The sequence below is a fragment of the Limanda limanda genome, chromosome 5, assembly GCF_963576545.1.
Source record: "Limanda limanda chromosome 5, fLimLim1.1, whole genome shotgun sequence".
NCBI lineage: Eukaryota > Metazoa > Chordata > Actinopteri > Pleuronectiformes > Pleuronectidae > Limanda > Limanda limanda.
In genome coordinates, this window is record NC_083640.1 from 5,277,258 (window position 1) to 5,298,557 (window position 21,300).

Here is a 21,300-nt window from a genome sequence, read left to right on the forward strand (position 1 = left end):
AATTAGCGATGAAGACGCAAGTAGAAATTTGTCCTTTCTCCATAATGATAGCAAAGTAGAAGTGGGGTGGGGGCTGAGATGAAGGTGGGGGCGGGTGGCAGGCCTGTCAGTCACCATCAGTGGGTGCTAGATTCAGCGGGTGATTGGTTTTTGTAACCTGGAGCTGAGGGGATGGGTGGATAGAGCTTTCAGCACTGCTTTAGATGACATATTGCATGGATGTAACATCCGCCCTGTTGCATTTCCTCTATAATGGCTTGGGAGTAATGACACAGCCTTGCACACATTGACACTGCATATAGCTGTTCGCTGTTCGAGGTGAAAGAGCTCTTGCTGTGCTCCAGAAGCTATTATCTTAAATCCTTTTTTTTTTTTTCTTTAAAAGGTCCTTGTGAGAATAAGTTTATATTCCTTCTTCTTATCTGGTTAACAGTGACTCTTCATTTCTCAGGACAGTTGGACCTGATGAAACTACCATTTGGCTGTTTGGAAAAGTTAATAACGAACTCCTGCCTGAACAAGGTCGGCTTCCCAGTGGGAGCCGAGAAGCTAAAGAGCTTATATTTGTCGGTGTGGTCTGTGCTTGGACTCTCATTAGCTCATATCCAGACGAAAGCCGGGGAATGCCGCTTTTATTGGCCGAGCTGAGCTCTTCCTCCGACATGACTGACGTTACATTCAGTGTGTCTGCCAGCAGGAAACGAGGGCTGGAAGCTCGCCAAGGGACAGCATGGCATGCTGGGACAGGAAGATGGACGTGAATCTAATTGAGTGCGTACATGAGCTGGGACTCGCACACAAACACACCCGTACGAGCACACAGTGAAGTGGCCTGGGTAATTCCCTTTGAGAGAAATTGATTGGAAACTTAAATAGAACCAGCGCTCAATATGCAATTGAAACGCCATTCATAATGAAACTTACCTCGACCCTCTACAAAAACACACACCTCTCTCTTTACCAAAAGTCCAACTAGTAATATTGCTCATACTAAATCAGCTAGAAACATGTGGACAACTGAAAATCGGGGAAGCTACTGTGTTTCATCTTCCAGCAGTCAGGTCGGGGATAACCATCAAGGGTTAGGAGTGTGTTAGCATTAGACAGTGTGCCAAGAGTTTGGTTCTGAAGAACAGATAAGCACATAAATAAAACTGTGAGCTGCTGCAAAATGATGAGAGAGATAGAAAAGGAAAAGGACGTGGGGGGTGTGGCACGTGAGAATGAGTCAGAGAGACGAGACGCAGAGAGGAAAAGAAGAGAAAAGGAAACGAAGGAAGACACGTGGAGGGGTTTTCTCTGTATTAATTCTCAGCTGGGTCCGGATCCATTTGCCGACACAGAGACTTTGGCTTCCAAAAGTTCACGCTGAACATTAATCTGCTTTTCTCCTCAAAGCGGCTTCAGGAAAACAGCCGATCCCTCCTCCCAGCAGGACGCTGGCTCCTTAAAATGAGCGTCCTTCCTCTTTCCTTCCTTGGCAGCAAAGTCCTTGATCAGTGTGATATTTGAGTGTTTTCCTCAATGTGTGTTACTCCTAACAACTTCTAAAATCATATGAATGTGTGTGTGTTTGTGTGTGTGTGGCCAATCCCCTTGCAGTAAACAGGCTGGAGGGCAATGGGCCCTTCCTGATGAGGGATTAGACCAGGCTTTTTAATTACAGACTTTCAGTCTCTAGTGTAGAAACTCCACACAGCGCTCCTCCGTCCTCTGGAAGCCTTCAAACAGCAGCAGCAGCGATTGACAGTAGCTGCATTCGAATCCCGAGCAAAATATTGGAATATCAGATTATCTTTTAGGATACGTCTCAGAGTGCAGTGGCAAAACGTTGGGCGTAAAAACCCCATCCTCATTTCCAAGTTGTAGTCGATTTCCAGGAGTTTTGTAGAGTTTTTCAAATGTAGATCCGCCATCTAGCCATACTCTGGAGGGAGTTCTTCTCAGTGCACAAAGAGCGAGGCATTCAAAAATAGAAGTGAAATACAGAGTGTTTTCAAAAAGCAATGTACAAGCACACGCTGCTTCGATGAGGGCGCAGATTAGTGATATCAGATGGGATCATTTCTCAGTATTGGAGTTGTATCACATAGCCAGACTTATCTCTACAGCGCTCTGTCAGTGCTGTAGAATCATTCAGCTATAGGGGAAGAAACAGATATAGTTTGTATACCTCAAACCAATCACAATTCTCTTGGGTGGCGCTAAGCCCAAGAAGCAGTGAAGGTGCTCCTGCACCAAAGAGTCGGAGGGGAATTTGGTTTTGTGGCAAACTTACACGTTAAGTTGTGATCACAGTCATTAAAATGGGATATACCCATCCCCCAAAAAAACAAAAGAGAGAATGTCACCACCAATATGGACCCAACAGCAGGCTTATATTCACAGTTTACATTTAAAGACGTTTTACCCAGTAGTCAAAATGCTAGCAAGTCATTCAGTGGAGTAAATGTTGCTTCTTCTATTTGTATGTTTTAAAATGAGCATCAATTTATGGCCATAAAACGGCAATACCTGGAAATACAAAAACAAACCTGAATAAAAAAATGTTAAGTCACTGGCATTGTATTTCCTTTCACAGGGATTTTTCGTGTGTCCTCGTGCTTTAATTGTAAAGCTATACCATAAATGTAAACCCTTTTTAATCTCATATCATGACACCACAGTGAGGATGTATACTGTGTTATTGGTGCTAAGCAGTGGTCTTGTGTGGTTATTTTTTGTACTTCCGACAATGTCATTGAGGGATGATGAAAGAAAGAATTCAAAGGATGGAAAATAGAGAGACAGAGAGAGAGAGAAAAGACCATGCAAAAGACAGAGGAACAGTGGGAATGAGCCTCACCCCAGGAGGTGGAAGCAGCAAGCAGTGACTTGCACTTTAAAGTATAAGACTGTAGCATTATTTGGCTTGTGATGAAGCAGACTGTGTTGTGCACTGCTGCTGCAGCCTGTATGGGCAAACACAAGATGGTGGCGCGGAGGGCGAAGCCATACTGGTATAAAAATCCACTCACCTTCACGTTAGCTGACATATCCTTACAGAAAAACAACAGAACATAGTAGAGGACAAAAATCAACAAAGGAGAATCAAAGAAGCAGAAAACTAAGGAGCTGGCTCATAATAACAGAATAATCAAATAAAAAAAGCGATGAGAGGAGATGAAACCACTTTGGGCTGTGGGAATATGGGATTTAGCGTTCTTTACGATGGAAGTCTGGAAGTAGAGGTACAGGAACTGTGCGTCTAGAAATAAGATATCTATAGCCATATTTTGGAGCAATATTAAAATAGATCCAAGGGGATTTCTGGGTTTTGAAGCTAAGCTCGCTTTGGAAATCGTGTGCCACAACAATACAACTGCTCTGCAGTGTCCTGCTAATGTGTGATAGTAGGAACCAGGTGGAATTGACTTCATAAAGTGCAATAAAGAAGACACCGTCAGTTTCACCTGCACATCAGATATACAATAACTTCCTGTGTATTTCTCAGACCTGCTGGCAAACCGCAAGCATTGTCCTACATCAAAACCATAAGCAGATAGACGTTTAATACCTTTTGTCTTGAAGCCAGGAAATGAATGTCCTTTTTTCTAGTACTTAACACATTGATCTGTCTGTCAATGCACTGAAACTAAGCTGAGAGCCCCTTTGCGGTTACCTTGGTTTCTGTGCGTCGTGTGGTGCCATCGTCAGAGGTGACCACCGAGACGTGGGAGGTGGGGGTGCCAGGGTCCTCCTCTATGGTGACCGTCTCCTCCACCACCTCCTGCGGCTCCTGCATCATAGCCAGGGATGTGGCGCTGCTGGGGCTCTGCTCCTGCACAGATGAAGGAAGAAAAGTAGTTACACAACACTGCAAGACGTTCAGTTCTTACACAACACGGAAAAATATCAGCAAAACATCCAGGTAATCCTCCATCAGATACACAGCGAGATGAAACGTGAAAAGGGCCACTGCAGCAACAAATGATATTTGAATACAGCGGAGAAAAATAGAGCAGGAATAAGAACAGTGCAAATTAAGGGAATTAAACATGATGCCATCTATAATTTCCACTGAGACACTTGAGCTTCAGCTAGTGGATTGAAAATTTGAAACTCAGAACACGACTAATGTGTTGGAAATAAAGTACACTGAGACAAGGAGAGGACTGAGAAGTGCTTATAAAATAAAAAACGGGCATAAACATATGTCCAAAAATATTTAATCAAATATAATTCAATATAAAATTGCTGTATACAATTGCTGTATTGGCTAACAATTGACGATTAATTCGTTTTTGGGGGCAATGGCCAATATTATGAGACTTCAGGTGTAGACAGTGGAAACTCAATCTTCTGTTCACTGTTTATAGTCTGACTAGTTTCTTAGTTAAAGTTAACAAACACATCCCATACCCCATCACCTTGACTAGGTTCCACATAGCAAAGCATATAAAAGCCCCTAAAATAAAGCAGTTGTAAGCTCACACACTCTTAACGCCTGTGTCATACACAGGAAGGAAACTATAAAGCTATACTTTTCTTAGTTTGTTTCTAGTGCTGACAGTCCATGATTTATTTGGCTCTAATATTATATCCAAACACTGCAATGCAGGGTAGCTCCAATTCCTCAGCTCTTGAGACTTCAAATTGAGTTAAAGCTTCTTTCAAGGCAAGTAAAAGGCTGGAGGACTGTTTTTGATTCATGTTTCATTGCGAGACCAGGAATTCGAAGAAAAAGTGTCCATGGGCTAAGGATGAAAGTGAGGGTGCAGCCCCAAACCCACTCCACCTGACCATGTGTGAATTTGTGAGAAAAATGTGCTTCTCTCTGCATTTCCTGCTGATGTAAAATGATATGAAGTCCATGGTTGGAGGTGCAATGCCATGGCGTGGCACGCCTCTCTGCGTGAGTGTGACAAAATTACAGCTCTCGTAACTGAGAGGGGAAGGAAAGCACATGAGGCAATCTTTGATAACCAGAACAGCATGGAGCCAGGAGAGGGAGAGGAATTAGAAAGTAATGGAGAGGGCAGAGAGGGAAACAGCTGGAGTAGGATGGTGTAGTGGACAGAGGGAAAGAAGGACAAACAGGGGGCTGTATATTTATCATCCAGATTGCTGTGATTGACCGTAGAGATTTTTTTGTTTGGAATTTTCATTGTGTTAACATCCTGCTACTTCAACTGTCTGGAGAAAGTATCAATGAATTCATAAACGTGACAAAACAACAAGACATAGATCTTCATAATGCCTTTTAAAACGTGCTATGATTCTGCAGTGCTCGCTCCAATTATCATAACAAACTTCCCTCACGTAGAAAAACGGTAAAAGCAATCACATCTTTCCGTCCGACCAATTAGACCAGATGTCGGACTCAGGGAGACAGAGTCAAGGCCAATGAGAGAGCAAAATGAAAAGTATCAGTGTTGTACTCTGCTGTGTTTTCTTAAAATACTACAAGAGATGCCTCATGGAGGAAAGCCTGCCTCTTTACTTCATGTCTTTGAAGACGCTAACAAGTGAACAGCTCTCCATTGATTGGCCAGCTCATCTCCAGTTTCAAAGCCCCGCAAAATCCTCATTGATCTTGAGCTCCTTCTTGCTGATCAGTCAGAAGTTTGCACTTCTTATGTTGAGGATCTTTTTTCCCCCCTAATCCGTCAACTCTTCGGCCTCTCACGGAAAAAAGACCTGGTCTCTTGTGTTAAGCGTTCATGCCTCAGCTTCTTCAGCAGCACAAAGAGCATGACAACTTTCTCTATTTACCTGCTCCACTCTATCTTCTGACTGAAAGTCAATTAGCACTCTGAACTGAGCTGAGTTAGGTCATTACACTTGGAAAGAGGGCTCATTATTGGGGTTAATGACGAGAGAGGCTATGTCCTGCATAGAAAGAGGTAGATGTATCTATGCCTAACCACTGGTGAGCTGTGGAAAACACAAGCTAAACAGCCTGACTCTGCTGGGAAGGGCTATTCGAATGGTATACAGAAAATGTCAGTGGTGATTAGTCACCTTGTTCTACCAAAATGTAAATGTGAATTCACTTTGTGACTCAGTGCTGAAAACAACAATGCTTCATACCTCATACAAAAGCTCAATATGTGACCATGCTATTCAAACAACAATATGTAATAGTACCGGCAACATCCTACCCTAACACTGCTCAATTAATCGGACATTAATATTGATCACATTTCTTGCATTCCCTCAGTCAAATGAACACAATCATCCGTTGTATTGATGTTTAAGATGCGTGCTCTGCTCGTAGAACACTCTGCTGCATATCAAATGCAAAGCGTTTCCTGGACTAACAGCCTGTCACCAGGTATATTGAGCTGTTTTGGTTTCACATTTGGGAAAGTGTCGCCCCACTGCAGCAGCAGCTCGGAGTAACAAGAGAGCAGATTAACATATTTATTTTTAGTGGGCCAATATTTTGGGCAGAATTTTACTATAATTTCTTGCTGCCAGGAGATGCACTGGGATGAAGGACCAGTCCTATTTCGATGTAAAGATTTGAACATTGGCAGGAATGAAGCACAACATGGAAGGGAAAGCAGTGCTCTGTTCATTTTTAATGAGAAAGTGTGATCAAAACATATTTTGTGGATAATGATGAAAATAATTGTGAGGGTAATTTCTGCCATAATTGTGCAGCCCTCTCCTACACTTGTTTAAAATACACAGTACTTGGTAAAGCACTTGACAGAGAGGAAGTGGGGATCCTCAGAGGCTTGCTGACAAACCAGCTTCTTGATCCAAGCTTAATGTGGTGTCGCTCCTTCACTTCCTTCCTCTCCGCTCCCCCCCCCCCGTGCCTCTGTGTGCACTAAGTGAGAGAGTGGAGTTGAACTCGCATTTCAGCCCCTAAATAAATGATTAAAAGCCGTCTGGCCGTAAGCTTGAGCGCCTGCCTGCTGGTCCCAGGGGGGATAGGCGGCTTATTCAGTGTCCAGGACACTCGGTCAAGAATACCCTTTAGTCAAGGGCAGGAGAAGTGACGCACAGTGAGTTAATGGCTAATTTCAGAGAGATGAATGATAAAGTGGAAAAGGGGTTCAAGAGAGAGTGTGATGGAGGGGGAGGCAGTATCTTTTGGAAATAGTTTGAATTAGCCAGATGAATAGAGGTTAGTCAAGGTTAGATTGGTGAGTTCATGATCTTATGGCTCATAAAGAAATTGTCTGATCAGCTGGATCAGGGTAACAAGGGAAAGGTCCTTCTCAATCAATGATACGTAAAGCTGATAATTTCAAGAAGGCAGGAAACTAAAACTAGCGCTCAGAAGAGTGCATACCTTCGCCGAGGCCCAACAGTCCCCTTAAATTCCACCAAGCCACAAATTGTATATGCTAAAAGATTTTAAAAAATGCTGATGAAAATAAGCATCATTGGCGGAGGTAAGCGTTAATTATGAACCAAGGCAAGACTATCTCTTGTAAAGATCGAAAAAAACATACACCTTGAGGTTACTGAACCCTGAGGACAGTTGTGTTGCCAAACCAGAAAGCTGGACAACCCAACTTGTGATGAGGAGAAAACTGCTCTAAAGCTTTTCCTGTCATGTCACTTCTGTTGGTCCAGTCGTATCGGAGAGGCTGAGGTGCCAGACAGGGATTTGCCTCTGACATTGACCTACGGATTTGTACAAGCTGCACTTTATTCTGTCCGATGTGGTTGGCACAGACTGTAAAGAAGAGAGTTTGGAGGATAATGAAACCTCACCTTTTACATCTGTGACAAGACAATCATTGTCTCAATGGATCAGACTAGAAATGTGATTGTACGTGTACATGAATTTTAAAAAAGTTTACCGTTGCTACTCTTGCTACATTACATTAACCTACAGTAAAGCATGATCTATATATCCACAAAAGAATGAGAGTAGACTTAAGCACTCAAGCTTGTCCATAACTCAACGATGAGATCAATGCCTCTAACAAACAATACCCTTGACAAAAGCCCTTAAACAATCTTCTCTGGATTATATTTCATTACGATAGATCACGCAGGGACACACAGCTCCTTAATAGCGACTTATCTCAACTGTAATGGATATTTGTACAGAGAAGAGAAAAGAAGGAGGAGTAAGTGGAATACAGGAGATGAAGTGATAGAGCAGTGTCAATTAGCAGTGGCCTGCTATCTCCCATCAATCCACACCCATTCATCATCAGTGTTCAATAAGATGCTCAGTGCAGTCTGAGGATAGAGAGATAGCGTAAAACGATGGAAATGTAAAGTCTGCTCAGATAAGGGACGTCCCTTTCCTCCGAGGACAGAGAAAACTTCAGTTTGAGTTAAGGAGAATGAGTCATCACTGCAGTAGGTTTACAAGGTGTAGAGTACAAAAGGTACACATGTTATTGATGTTCTAGTGTAGTTACATGAAGCTAATTATTAGGGTACAGACTGGAGGCTGAGTGCTGTTAATATTCATATTTTACCAATATTATCTGATCTACTGTGCATCAACTTTTCAAACTTAACACATACTTTTAATTTTGGGAAAACATTCAAGTCATGGAGCAGCCCCAGAAATGTGATGCACCCTGGTGGCCTAGTGGTTAAGATGCAGATGATATAACTGTAACATTAATACTTTTCGAATACTATTAATACTTTGGAATATGAAAGTGTTTTCTGAAAGTTCCTTCCTATTTGACAAGAGATGTGAAAGTTGTCAAAGGTCTAATGCTGTCACTGTAAGTTCTGAGCACAAGTTCCCCTTGGGAAGTTATCATCGTCACTCCCTGCTCTCTGATGTGCAGAGTCTGTATCAGAACTGATGAAGGCAGAGCTTACACCTGTGTGACTGATATCCAAATCCAGTCAACAAATGGTAAAATCATTACATATATCTGGAATATTTTGTCAAAATACAGCAGGAATCGGTTCAATCGTTTGCATGGTGCTCTAAAGTTTAGAGTCTAAAACACACCTTTCAGTCGGCAGCAAAAACAAAGCTGAGCTTCAATAATCCAGTGTCATATGCAGGATAGTAATAATTACGACCAGTCTCTGGGTAGAAAATGTCAACTTAGATATTTTTAATTGAGCTTAACTTTTGACAAGGCACTCACATGTGACAGTAAAAAGCAAAAGAGCATATTATCTACAAGAAGTGATTCCTATGAACATTTTTCCTTGTGTCAATCATTGCAGGTGTACATGAGGACATGCCTCCCACTCACTCCTACACAGCCTCAGTGAGCAGAAATGAGATCGGTAAGTCTCAGTCTGAACACAGTGGGTGGGAGACTTTAGTTTCTTTCAGGCTGAGACAACAGAAGCTGTCAGATCGCCACCTGGTCATGCAATCCAGCATGATCAGAGTCACCTTCCTTCCTGATACACACAAACACGACATGCTCCGTCTTAGTCTGACCCGTGCAGGGACTAACAGGATTTCACTGCAGAGACATGCCAGCAATCATTACATGGCTCTTGCACAATTAATCCTCCGGCAAAGATCGTCTGGCTAACCTTGGGTCGTCCAATTTCCCATCAGCCCCTTCTGCCTCTACTACCTGCTCTCTCGGCAGCTCTACACACTGAAGAATCATATGATGAATTTTGTTTTTAAACAGCAAACTGTGACCATGTGATCGACACGTCCATCCGAAACAAGGCTTGTTGGTGGGATAAAGCAGAGGCAAAGGGAAGTCAAGTAGAGGAAGGGGAACTGGAGAGGCTGACAATGCATGGCAAAGTCCCAACACAGCATGCTCTCCCAGGGTAAACAAGAAGGAGGGGTTATTCAGTCACATCCAAGGCCAAGCAGGCAGATCTCATCTCAGTTACAGCCGGGGCAGAAGTCCCCACACTGGAATGATTGGAAATACAACTGATCTGGCGCTGCGGTGCATGGGGATGATCTTTGTGTATGTGCATGCTTCAATTCTAAATATTCCTCCAGGCAACAGTACGAAGGGAGGAACGCACACACAAACACACAAACACACACACAAATAACTGAAGGGGGAGAGGGCCAAAGCCTTCATGATGCAGATGGGAATGATGGGACCTTAATCTCTCCGTCTCTGGCGACTGATCCCGGGCCAAATCTGGGCTTCTCTCCCTCTCTCATCTCTTTCACGCTTGGCCTCCTGGTTTCAGATGCCTTCATCATTTCCCACCCTGCTCCTGCCTTTTCTACCCCTTCCCAGAAGCCCTCCCCCCAGACCCAGACACACACACACACACCCACACAAACACTCTGCCTATGTGCCCTTTTGTTCCTTTGCACCAGCGCCTAGAGACGGGACAACATTCGGGTTAGTCAGCGCACTTGACAGGCTCCAACCGTCAAAGACTGAGGCCAACTCGGGGAAATCTCACAACCAAATGCTCAGCCAAGGAAACCCTGCAGCTAAAGCTTGATTGCTTCCCAACAGGGCATCGGGACCACATCACTGCAAACCCCACTATCTAGCGACAGATGGAAACCCCCAGTCGACCCTCTGCAGCACTCAACACCACCTTGATCTCAGGAAAGACTGATATTCCCATTCAAGTTGGCCGGGAGATGTTTGGAAATGTTGTGTAATTTCTTACATATGCTGTCAATTATAAACCCAAACACGGTTGCGCACATGGAGTCACATGCCACAAATGTTTTCCTCGCAACTCAAGGCATGGAGTCAGTTAAGGGGCGCAAACATGCAGAAAGGCACTCGACATTAAGATTTTCAGTACATAGAGAGGTAGAAGAGGATAATAAATTTAAAAAAAACGAACGGTGGCGAAACAACGTTGGAGCCGGTGAAGTAGAACTAAATAGCTCTGGACAGGGGGCAGTCTAATGGCTGGGGTTTGATTATTTAGACAGTGGGTGCGGCCATGAGAGTGAAAAAGAGGAATTCACGAGGAAGATTAGCGGTAGCAGGCCATGGTCGACGGGTGGAGTGGGGGGGGGTAGCAGGGCGGGTGGTTTTACCATGGTGGCGTAAGTCAGTGTTTGCGAAGGGTGGGTTCTTTGCAGTGCCCCTCCCCTCGACCACTGGATCACTGTCAGCATGACTCTGTCAGGGGACTGGTGATTGGACTGGTGGATTGCAGAGCATGGAGGAGGCTGTGAGACAGACTTTGCCAGAAGCTCAGTTCATGTGAGGTCTACTGGAGATTTAGGGAGGTGGAAAGGGAGCATATGTTCCACTTCCTGTCGGGCTACCAGCGCAACACTTATTGTTCCCCCTGACACCCTTTCTCCCAAAACTGTCGGCATGTGCAGCCGCAGGGTCTCCCATTTAAAAGAAGTGTACCCCCTCCTCACGCTCTCCGTCTTGCTTCCCGTCTCTCTTGTTTAGGAATTGGTAAAGCCTGGGGCAGTTGTAATGGAGGATACTGACGGGCTTGGCAGGGAGCTCTCACTGTTTTAGGAATGATACGAATGACCTCCTTTGGGACTGGGAAGGAGGGGTGTACTGTGCAGAGGAGTCTCTACAATAGGAGGGCAGGATGTCATAAAAACATAGCATGGCATATTTCTTAGCAGAGGCTCAGAGTTCTCAGACTGAGTTATGTCAGGAAATACAGACAGAGCCTATGAACTTGTTTGCCATAATCTGTGCTCTTACTGATCTATGTCCATACTCCATAGATGTCTATGCTCCCCCTCAGGAGTTAATAGAAGTGAAGAAAAAAATATGAGTGCATTGAAGAATGGTATTCTATGGCTAAGACATTTGGAATAAATTAAACTACTCCTCATCTTGACATGAAGCCCCCATAAGCTACTGAAAGAGCCCCAGCTTCCCAAGGCACCTTGGCCAGCAGCAGAAGTCTGCTCTGAAAATAGTCCTTGCACTCATAGATAACACCTTGCAGAGCTAATGCAGTTCATCACAATAACTGCGACTGCTTTTCAAATATGTACTCAGTCAAACATGATTAACCCCCACTCCGGGGACGTTTTTACGGCCATGTGCCAACCGCCTGGTAAAGGATTGGGCTCATTTTGTGGGCAATGGCAATGGCATGGCGTCAGAGCCGGAGGCAGAGGACAGGTCGCAAGAACCGGCCGACGGAAAAATCCCAAGCCAATTTACTGCTAACCTTCAACGGGATGTGAGATAAGGTGAAGCCGGATGTATATGTGTCTCATAAAGGAGGGATTGTGCAGTTGAATAAATCTATCAAGGGGCATAAGCTAAGGCCCAGTGACTTTATTTATTACTCTCCGTTCTGTCAGATGAAAATAATTGTGATATAACATCTAGTCCTCCCTATTTTGCTCAGAAGACGTTTAGTGGAGCATGTGTGTGGAAGTCTTTATGTGTAAATAAGAGCATACATAAGGTCAGTGCAGTGTCCTCTCAGTCTGAATGCTTCCATGTGGACAAGACACATTTTCAAGAACATATTTTTTAGAACGGTCTGATAGATACAGTCACCTGTATGCACCTCTTTAAACAACGTGCTGTTAAATTTCTGTAATGCACTTAATCACTCATCTTTCAAACATTATAGTTAAGAATGTACTCTGAAGTAATTTGAAGTACACCATGCTGACAAGCCAAATAATACTTTAACTCCAAAACAACGACAGAGCTCCTTCTCACCCCCACAATGTTGACAGAGAAAAACATTTGAGTCTGATTCCGCACAAAGAGCCTTTTTATGATACGGCTCATAATAGCAATGAACACGATAAGGGAAAGGCAAGGCCACCATTTCTGCACATAATGTATTCCACTGCCTCTACTAGGAGGTATACAGGGCTAAATTGGATCTGAACAGAATCTGTATTGGTTTGATACAGATGACATTGTGTTGCAGTTAAAATTTTTAATAAGATATTAATCGCGCCACAAAAAAACAACAGCTCCTTAACAAGTTAATGGCAACAAGTCTACCTGATTTCCTGTGAATATTTAGTAGGGGATAAAAATGCAGGAAGACAATAGACGCGGCCCACATTCTGGTGCTGTGTGCCTGTGTGTGCATGCACAGATCTGTGAGTGAGGCTGAGCGAGCGAAAGAGTCTTTTAACCTCACTTTCAAAGCTGCAAGCTGATCATGAATGTTTAAAACTAGGCAGATATCTGAAATATAGTTTGCGTACCGTGACTTTTTTTTCTCTCCGTTTTTTGCATGCTCAATTACCAGAGAGTAAATCTTTTAGCAAGATCCAGGGTATATAAATAAATAGCGTATTTTAAGCTGTGGCTCATTTACTCTGAAGTGTGGTTTTCATTCCATGCATTTGTCATGTGAATTAAAAAATATCAAAAGAACTGCATTTTGAATGATTAGAAGCGTACTCCAGAGAGTATAGGTGTATGCAAAGTAAAGCCTTTAGGCTGGATGCAAAATGAAAAGTTGCTGCTGCACTGCTGCATTAGGATGGGCGGGTGGGTGGAGGCAATTTCTTTGGCGGGTGGGGCAACTTTGAGTCTCACTGTAAATATATATGTATCTGTAAAGATATATATTTAGATGTATATATTTTATTTTCTATTTTAAATTTTTGATATTCTATTTCATTGTTATTCTATTTTATTATTTTTTATTCTATTTTATACTATTTCTATTTTTATTTTATTTTGGGTTGAAATTACTGAGCATTGCTTAAAGAGAGTGTGTGACCCAAGCATTTCATTGACAGTGACTACTTCATGTTATCTCTGTTCATTTGACAAAAAAAATCTTGAATCTTGAATCTGTCTACTCGTTGTCTAATAGAGTCATTCCCAAGTTCCCCAAGGTGTTGGTAATGAAAGGGCATCTCTCCTTCTTCTTGTCAAGTGTTAGCGCTTACTTCTCTTTTACTTCTCTGTCATGCACTATTCATGCACTCGGGTCTGTGTTGTGTTGCTCTGCAGGTGGTTAGGAGGAGGATGCAGATGAAATATGGATTATCTCCTCTCAGTGTCTGGCTAAGCCCCACTTTGCTGGCACCGCTGCTTTTCAATGTAGCTCCCCTCCCACTCAGCCAGCCAGCTGCAGGCCCAGCATCTGTCTGCTAACCCCCCGCCCAGCCTTTAATCAAGCAAACACACGCACACACACACACACATACATCTCAATCCATCTCCCCCCCCCACTCCTGTATCAGCTGCGACTGTTCTGTGCAACAGGAAATGCTGGCTTCTGAAGATTTACTGTTGGTATCTAGTAAACAGGATCTGGACCCAAAAGAGCTGTTGGCTGAAAGAGGAGTAATGACAACCCACAGAAGTGCCCTATTAAGAGATAGGTCAGGGTAGTTTGGATGACAGATATGATCCAAACCCCCGGTGAAGACATGACTCCTTTCAGGAAGGAAATCTCAGCCCAACCCTTCAGAGTCTTCTGGGACACGGGCCAGTGCTGCTTCTAATCCTACACCCACACAGATCCACAGTCAGTCAGACTCTAGATACGACCTTCCCCTACTCACTATGGATTTATATTTAACAACTCAGACATTATTTTAATTCATGTTGGTAATAATAGCATTACCCTTATCAAGTCGGCTGAGTGAGTTGTGTGGAATGCATAATTATTGATGAACAGATGCTTGAAAGTCAGGACAGGAGACACAAATAGTCAGACAAAAACAAGGCTGAGGTTATTAACACACACACAGACACACACACACACACACACACACACACACACACACACACACAGTGTTTTCATGTGGAAAATCTTGATGTTCTCCCAGATATAACCAAATATTGTTATTATTCTGATGAGAACCATAAAAAAAAACTCAATATCCAAAAACTTTGAAAAAACATTGAAGTTGTAATAAACTAGAATTATACTGAAAAGGATGAGAACATTTTCTCCTCTCAAATAACATTCAGTTGTCAAAATGAAAACATTTTTGGGTTTATTTATATGCTAATTATTTTTTGCATTACTGTCTTTATTAAGATTCATTGTATATAATTAATTGATTATGATCATTAAACATTATAAAACACAGAAACAATCAATTGTCGAAACATATTCCATTTACTAAGACAAGCAGCTAACTTGAGAAGCTGAAACCATGCAAAGATTTGGCCTTTTTTACTTTAATAACTGAAATGAACAATCAATAAATAGCTGCCATTTAATTCGCTTTTTGACTTACTAATTAATCAATTAATGATTAAAGCTCTGATTGAGATGTGTGACATATTGTAGATTGAACTAAAGATGGTTGAAGTTCACAATAGAACCACAGCTCTGTATTCTGCTAAGAGCTCAACAAACATTATAAATAAGGAGCCGACATTTGCACACTGTTTGTTCAGAGATGTTGTAAAAGGTGAAACACGTCTCACTTACACACACTCTACGGTGGAATGTCTACAAACTACTGTTCATCTTCCTAAAGGACCTCAGGGGATCCTCACACTCCACTTTGTGATACACTCACACCACTTTAACCCCGGGGACCATGTACGATATAATATTAATTATGCAAAGAAAAACAATCATTATGGCACACTTCACCGAGTGGTGCTTCGGGCAAGTCCGTGACCTGTAAAAGCAACAGCACCAGGCAGCAGATAGAGGTCCTGCGCCTGCCTGTCTACAACTGTCATTATCAGGAACACTAAGGAGCTTGTGTGTTTGTGTCTCAGTCAGACAGAGGATGTCCGCTGCGAGACAGCCATCTGATTACCCACAATTCCAAAACCATGCTGCCACCCTAAATCAGTTTAGCCTCATTTCCCTCAAATAAATGACAAAAACACGGGTATTTTCAAGAGATGATGAACACGTATGTTTAGCAAATCTGATGAAGCCTGAAACCAGGAAATAGACTGTTAATCTCCGGTGTATTTCAGGTTATTTATGAAGTTGTTTTATGGGTACTTTCAAATTCATATCATATACCAAAGTTCCCCTAATGCACTTTTGTTCTGACACGCTTAACCTAACATTTGTATCAGATAAACATCATCCAAAAGGGACAGTGAACCAATGTGGAACACCGCTGTGAATGTGAAACGCTTTATTATACCAAGTCAGAAAGATATGACTAATGTCCACAGTGTGGGGATAGACAAAGTCCTTAACCTCAGGTATGTCTGTATCTTATTCCAATGGTTAGTGGCGTATTGCTGGCACAGCTTTATAAATAGTGGAGGAGCTGGGCAAACTAAACACAGACAGGAAGGAAGCCTGGGTGGTTGTCACTTTCCTGCTGTCTGACCACTCTGGAATCCAACCCCGCCCTGGCAGCCTGAATCCATAAGGAAAGCTAACTAGTGCAGTTCAGCAAATATTATACAAGACTTGCATTCTCATCATTATTACATTCATTGTTTTTAATGTCTAGAAAAGACATTTGAATCTTCATAAATAGGAGAAGATGGTGAATATCCTGTTTAATCGCACACATTTGGTTTTAAACATAGCTTTATGCCTTTCCATTTGGAGTATATTCAGTTTTATTATGTACATTTTGCTAAAAGTTCAGCTATCCTGGCTTTAGGTTTATCTTTATCTTAATTTTAGGACACATCGTCAGAAGTAAACAGTGAAAGATTAAAGGATGTTTCATCCATTATAACTAATGTAGTTTCTATTTACTAGAAATTATAATCGGTACCAAGAGTTGTACTGCATTTGTGCTTTTACGTGTTTAAAGGTTTTTCAAATTTGGTATATTTGGTATGAAATACAGTTCTCCTGTCAGAGATTTGAAATTGCTTAGTCCCAGAAAACGAGTGTTGGTCTGGAAACACATCACTGTGGTACAGTTCCAATTTTGCCAATGCTTCATTACGACTGTGAGAAGTCAGTAAACTCCTGAGAGTAAAGCAGGGTTGTGTGCTGACCCAGTTGGACAAACCTGACAAACACATCAGCTCTCCTGTAAGAAAGCAAACTTTAATGAGCACCCTCCTCTGACTTTCTGTGAAGAGCCGGGCAGAGGTTTAGCAAGGCTGCAACATCCTGGAGGTTACCTCTGCTATTACCTCTGCACCAGCTGGCAGGAGCGGATTTGGGTGTGTGTGTGTGTGTGTAAAAGTCTTGGGTTAGCAGAGGCCCATGCTCTGGCCCACACAGAGAGAGTGGGGTCCACTCAAGGGGGAGCGGGCCTCTGTCTGAAGGCTTAAAATAGAGTGGAGGGTGTGAGATGACTGCAGCCAGACTGAGTTTGTGGAGAGCTTTTGTCAGGAGGTGGGTTTGGGAGGAGGAGGGTGTTGAACTCAACAACTTTCAGCATATTAGCGGAGCCTGAAAATAACTCACTACAATGTACCGTGTCGATGCAAATACACACAAGTTCTTAATAGTTAGAGGAGTGGCATTTCCGAAATAGAATTTATATCCAGTCACTAACACAGCAGGACTCAAGAAACCGTTTCAGGTGTTAGCAGCTCCTTAAAGCAGAATGAGGCGGCTCTCACTGCAGGTTTTACAGACTCCTTAAGCTGCTGTGTAAAATTAAACCATACTGGAATAATTACTCCAGTAAGACAACGCTGTTTATGACTAAGATTATAATCAAGAACATTCACTGTAGTTACAGGGGAATGTCCCTCTCATCAGAGTTGTACAAGGCTGAATGGCCAATACCTAACTTTTAATAAAAGTCTTAATCTATTTGCTAACACCGATGTTCCTGGGCACAGCGGGTATTTCCTGTTTCTCTCAAACACATCACAATGCAAGTTGAGTCGCAACAAGTAAACACTGGATGGTGAAAGCCTTTACCGATAATCCTAAAGGAGAAAGAGCTGTATGAAGCCATCTTTGGCAACAGAAAGCAGGCACACAATCGAAAGCAAATCTTTCTCTGGGAAAACAGAGTTTCACCACAGGGCTTTTTGTCAGCCTTACACTGCCAGAATGGAGCTAGATATGCAAGTTTCTACAAAAGGTCCTTGTCAGCTTTTCATACAGGATTGCAAAGGTTACAAAAGCACTGCGTAGGAACTGACTTGCAGGGCTGGACTGACACCAGCATCATGAACTACATCACGCACTAACATCCTGTGCTTTTGTGTCTGTAGCATTTTGTTCTTTTCCTTCATGCTTCAGCAGGAATGTGAACTTCATTCACAAAGATGGTCTCTGTTAAACATTGTATTTAAACAGCTTACATACAGAAAATGTCAGTGTTTCAAAATAAAGCAACTAGCTGTAAACCATATGATGAGAGTGGCTCAGAGGGTTTCTATACAGAGCCCAAAACTAAACCTTGAATTCTTGCCTTGGATTTTGGACTGTTTACATCTTGAAATATTTATCTGGACAAGCCATTGTGCTGATTTCTTTAAAAGTCAATTCACGTCCGAACCCTTCACAGCCACATGAGCAAGAGGTTTTGCCAAAAAAGCCGGCAGTCAAGCTATTGGCTCAACACCTGACGTCTCTTTCTCGTATCAGCTTGGCCATCCAGGCGCTTCGATAATCAGAACATGTTCATGTTTGACAGCTGAGTTTGGAAAATAGAGAGAGAACGAGAGAGACAAGCCTGATGCCACAGGGACACACACCACCTCCCTGACCGCAGACATCATCAGATTTTACTGCAATTGCTATGAGTGCCTGTGCACTATCCATGCTGGGAACACCTGAGCACTGTGGAGCATGGTCCTCTCAGTACGACTGGCAGAGCTGTGAGTCCAGGTCCCACTGCGAGAGCAAATTCAGTAAATAAATAAGATGTGTAACAATTGTTTCACTCCTAATGCACTGCGGATGCTCACTCATTTCATTAGGGCTGAAATTCTGACATAGACAAAGAGAGACAAGACAGGGCCTTGAGCACTGCGTGCCAGTGAATGGTTATGTAGACAGCAGACAGGCACCATCCAATAACAAAATGATCACTCTATTTTATTTTGGATCCCTGGAAGCACTGGGGTTGTGTTTGTCTCTTCAATCCGAGCTGATTTTTATCGAATCGCCAAACTGCTGCGTGCAGATCAACTGCTCGCCGGAATGCCCCAGTCATGGCGAATATTTCATATGAAGCCTATTGTTGCCTACCCCACTGGGGCCTCAGCAAATGGCCCAATGAGGGAGAAAACAGTGAAGTGGATTCCACAGACCAAAGCCCATTAGTCCATTCGCCTCAGGAAGGCACTAGGCAATATTTCAAAAATGATGAACAAAAATATTTCAGGCCAGTGATGTAGTGAAACCAAGACTGAAGCAGGATGATATCTGAAGACCTCTGCTAAATCTGTGGAATGTTTCAAACAGGAAACAGTCTGTTCAGCATTATGATCCAAGGATGCAACGAGGAACTCTACCCAACACCCCCACAAATGATTCTCAACACACTGGGAAAGAAACAACGATGACTCTCGCTGTCTACTCATTACTCACTGTGTTGAGCCAACTACCACCTTACACACACACACACACACACACATACACACGCACAAGAAAAAGCCACAAAAGCACCAGCCCAAGAAATATTCTTTCCAGATTTGATGCCCGCACGAGCAGCTCAGGACAAGAGTGACACTGTATCAAACTGCTGTCATCTGTGCTAATGCAAACAGAGGCCATACTGTTCCATATGAAAGCAATACCGTATTATAAACAGCTTCAGCACATTCTTACATATTTGCATCCCAACACAATTATCTTAACATATGTTCACTCTCAAAACTCCAATTTTAATGTATATGCAAATTCGAAAAACAATGTGATCCATAAAAATATGAAACAACACATATAAACTTAGACAGTGCAAAGGGAACCCATTTTACAGGAAAACTAAAAAACTGCAGGATTTATTTCAACTTGAAAATGATGAGTAACTCTAATGGTTTTTTTCGGACCCATTCCACACCACTTAACATTTCAGTCACAGTCTCCAGCTGACAAAAGAGAAGCCAAACTAGCAACGAGGGCCTCAGTTCGTCTGGGAGACACTCCTGAATCATCAGCAGCTATTTAGCGAGTCAGTGAAGGGCTGCTCAGAACAACAGCAAAGCTGCTTCAACTGCTTTGCTGCCTGGCAATCCATCACAGCACAGGAGCGGAGCAATGATATCTGGCACATGACTGCTTTACTTCATCACTGCCGACACCTTGGGTGTAGTCCAGGAATCAGCTGAGAACTCCTGAGTTTGTAATCCTGAGACGAGAGAAACTCTTGAGTGACCTGTTCCAGATGTTATTACTCACATTACCTGAACTGAACCTGGAGCAACTTTGTCTTTGTCTGCACCTGGAGAAGCTTTAAATCCAGAGAACATCAAAATCCCAAGACCTATCTTTACTTATGTGACCACTGTTATAATTCATCAGTAATTAGTGTGAGGACAGAAAGGACTTGGATTCATCAGATCATTTACATCATTTATGTTACTATGTTTAAATCATCTATAGAGTCAATCAAAAAAACAGTATAATAATAATGTTAAATAGACATAAATAAAAATCTAACTCACATTTAACCATAACACTTTTCCATTTGCAAATGTAACTGGGTCAGACTCTAGGTAACACCCATGAGTCAATAATTCAACTTGTGTCTTTTTATCTTCTGCTGCAGCCAGCACTTTGTACCCATCAGGCTTAACTAAATAAAAATGTTTAAATATAGTTAAATATTTAATCAAAAAAACAAGATTCAAGCTGTATCATCCATTAAAGTCTGCTCAACAATGAGTGAGTGGAAAACACTGAACAAAATGAAATAATATTTAGTTATTGATTCTCTTCTGCTTGTCTGGCTCTTTCGCAGCTGCTGCTGTTTTAAAAAAAGAGTGTCCATTGTTACATATATTGTTAAATATTACATATTTCTCAACTGGATTAAAATGGAGGCTCTTGATTTACTCTGGTGAATACAGCTTAATTGACGGTGAGTTTTATTACTTGACAATAAACACAATTAATTCAAACTGAACAAAATTGACTGGACTTAACTCTTCTGAATGTTTATTGATATGGCCCAAAGAGACGAAACTGAGGGGTACCCCTGGAAATTGTGGGGGGGCAGCTAATAGCCCAAGAGCGAGAATCAAAGGACACAATTTCAACAGTTGTGGAACTTATTGAAGGGAGAATACGTAAGGTGGTAAGTTGTACTTTACTACAATCTCTACCGACGTCAACATGTTTGTTGTCAGACACTAGATTTAGTGGATGTATTATCCAACAACATCGTTTGAAAACGGCAAAATAAATGAGCATTAACTCCACCCTGTCCACATCTACCCTTCCACACATCTTGAGAGGACTGTCCCTTGACCAACAATACATGATGTTTTCCTATATGTTTGTAACAGTGTGTTTCAAAGGTCAAACAGCTACAGGGGTGCTTTTACACTGCATGCCAAAAAAGAGAAGCCACGTGGGGAGCAGACTGCTATTTTCAGCTGAAAAACAAGGGCTTCAAATTCCTAA

The 21,300-nt window shown here is 42.4% G+C and overlaps 1 protein-coding gene across 1 annotated transcript in view; it reads right to left on the reverse strand.

The window, feature by feature from the left end:
• The window catches only part of arvcfb (ARVCF delta catenin family member b), a 110,097-nt gene that overhangs the window by 77,736 nt on the left and 11,061 nt on the right, over window positions 1-21,300 (reverse strand). Inside the window, exon 2 of the mRNA XM_061072229.1 lies at window positions 3,662-3,820. Coding sequence (XP_060928212.1) covers window positions 3,662-3,820 — 159 coding nt within the window. The remainder of the gene's footprint in view (window positions 1-3,661; window positions 3,821-21,300) is intronic.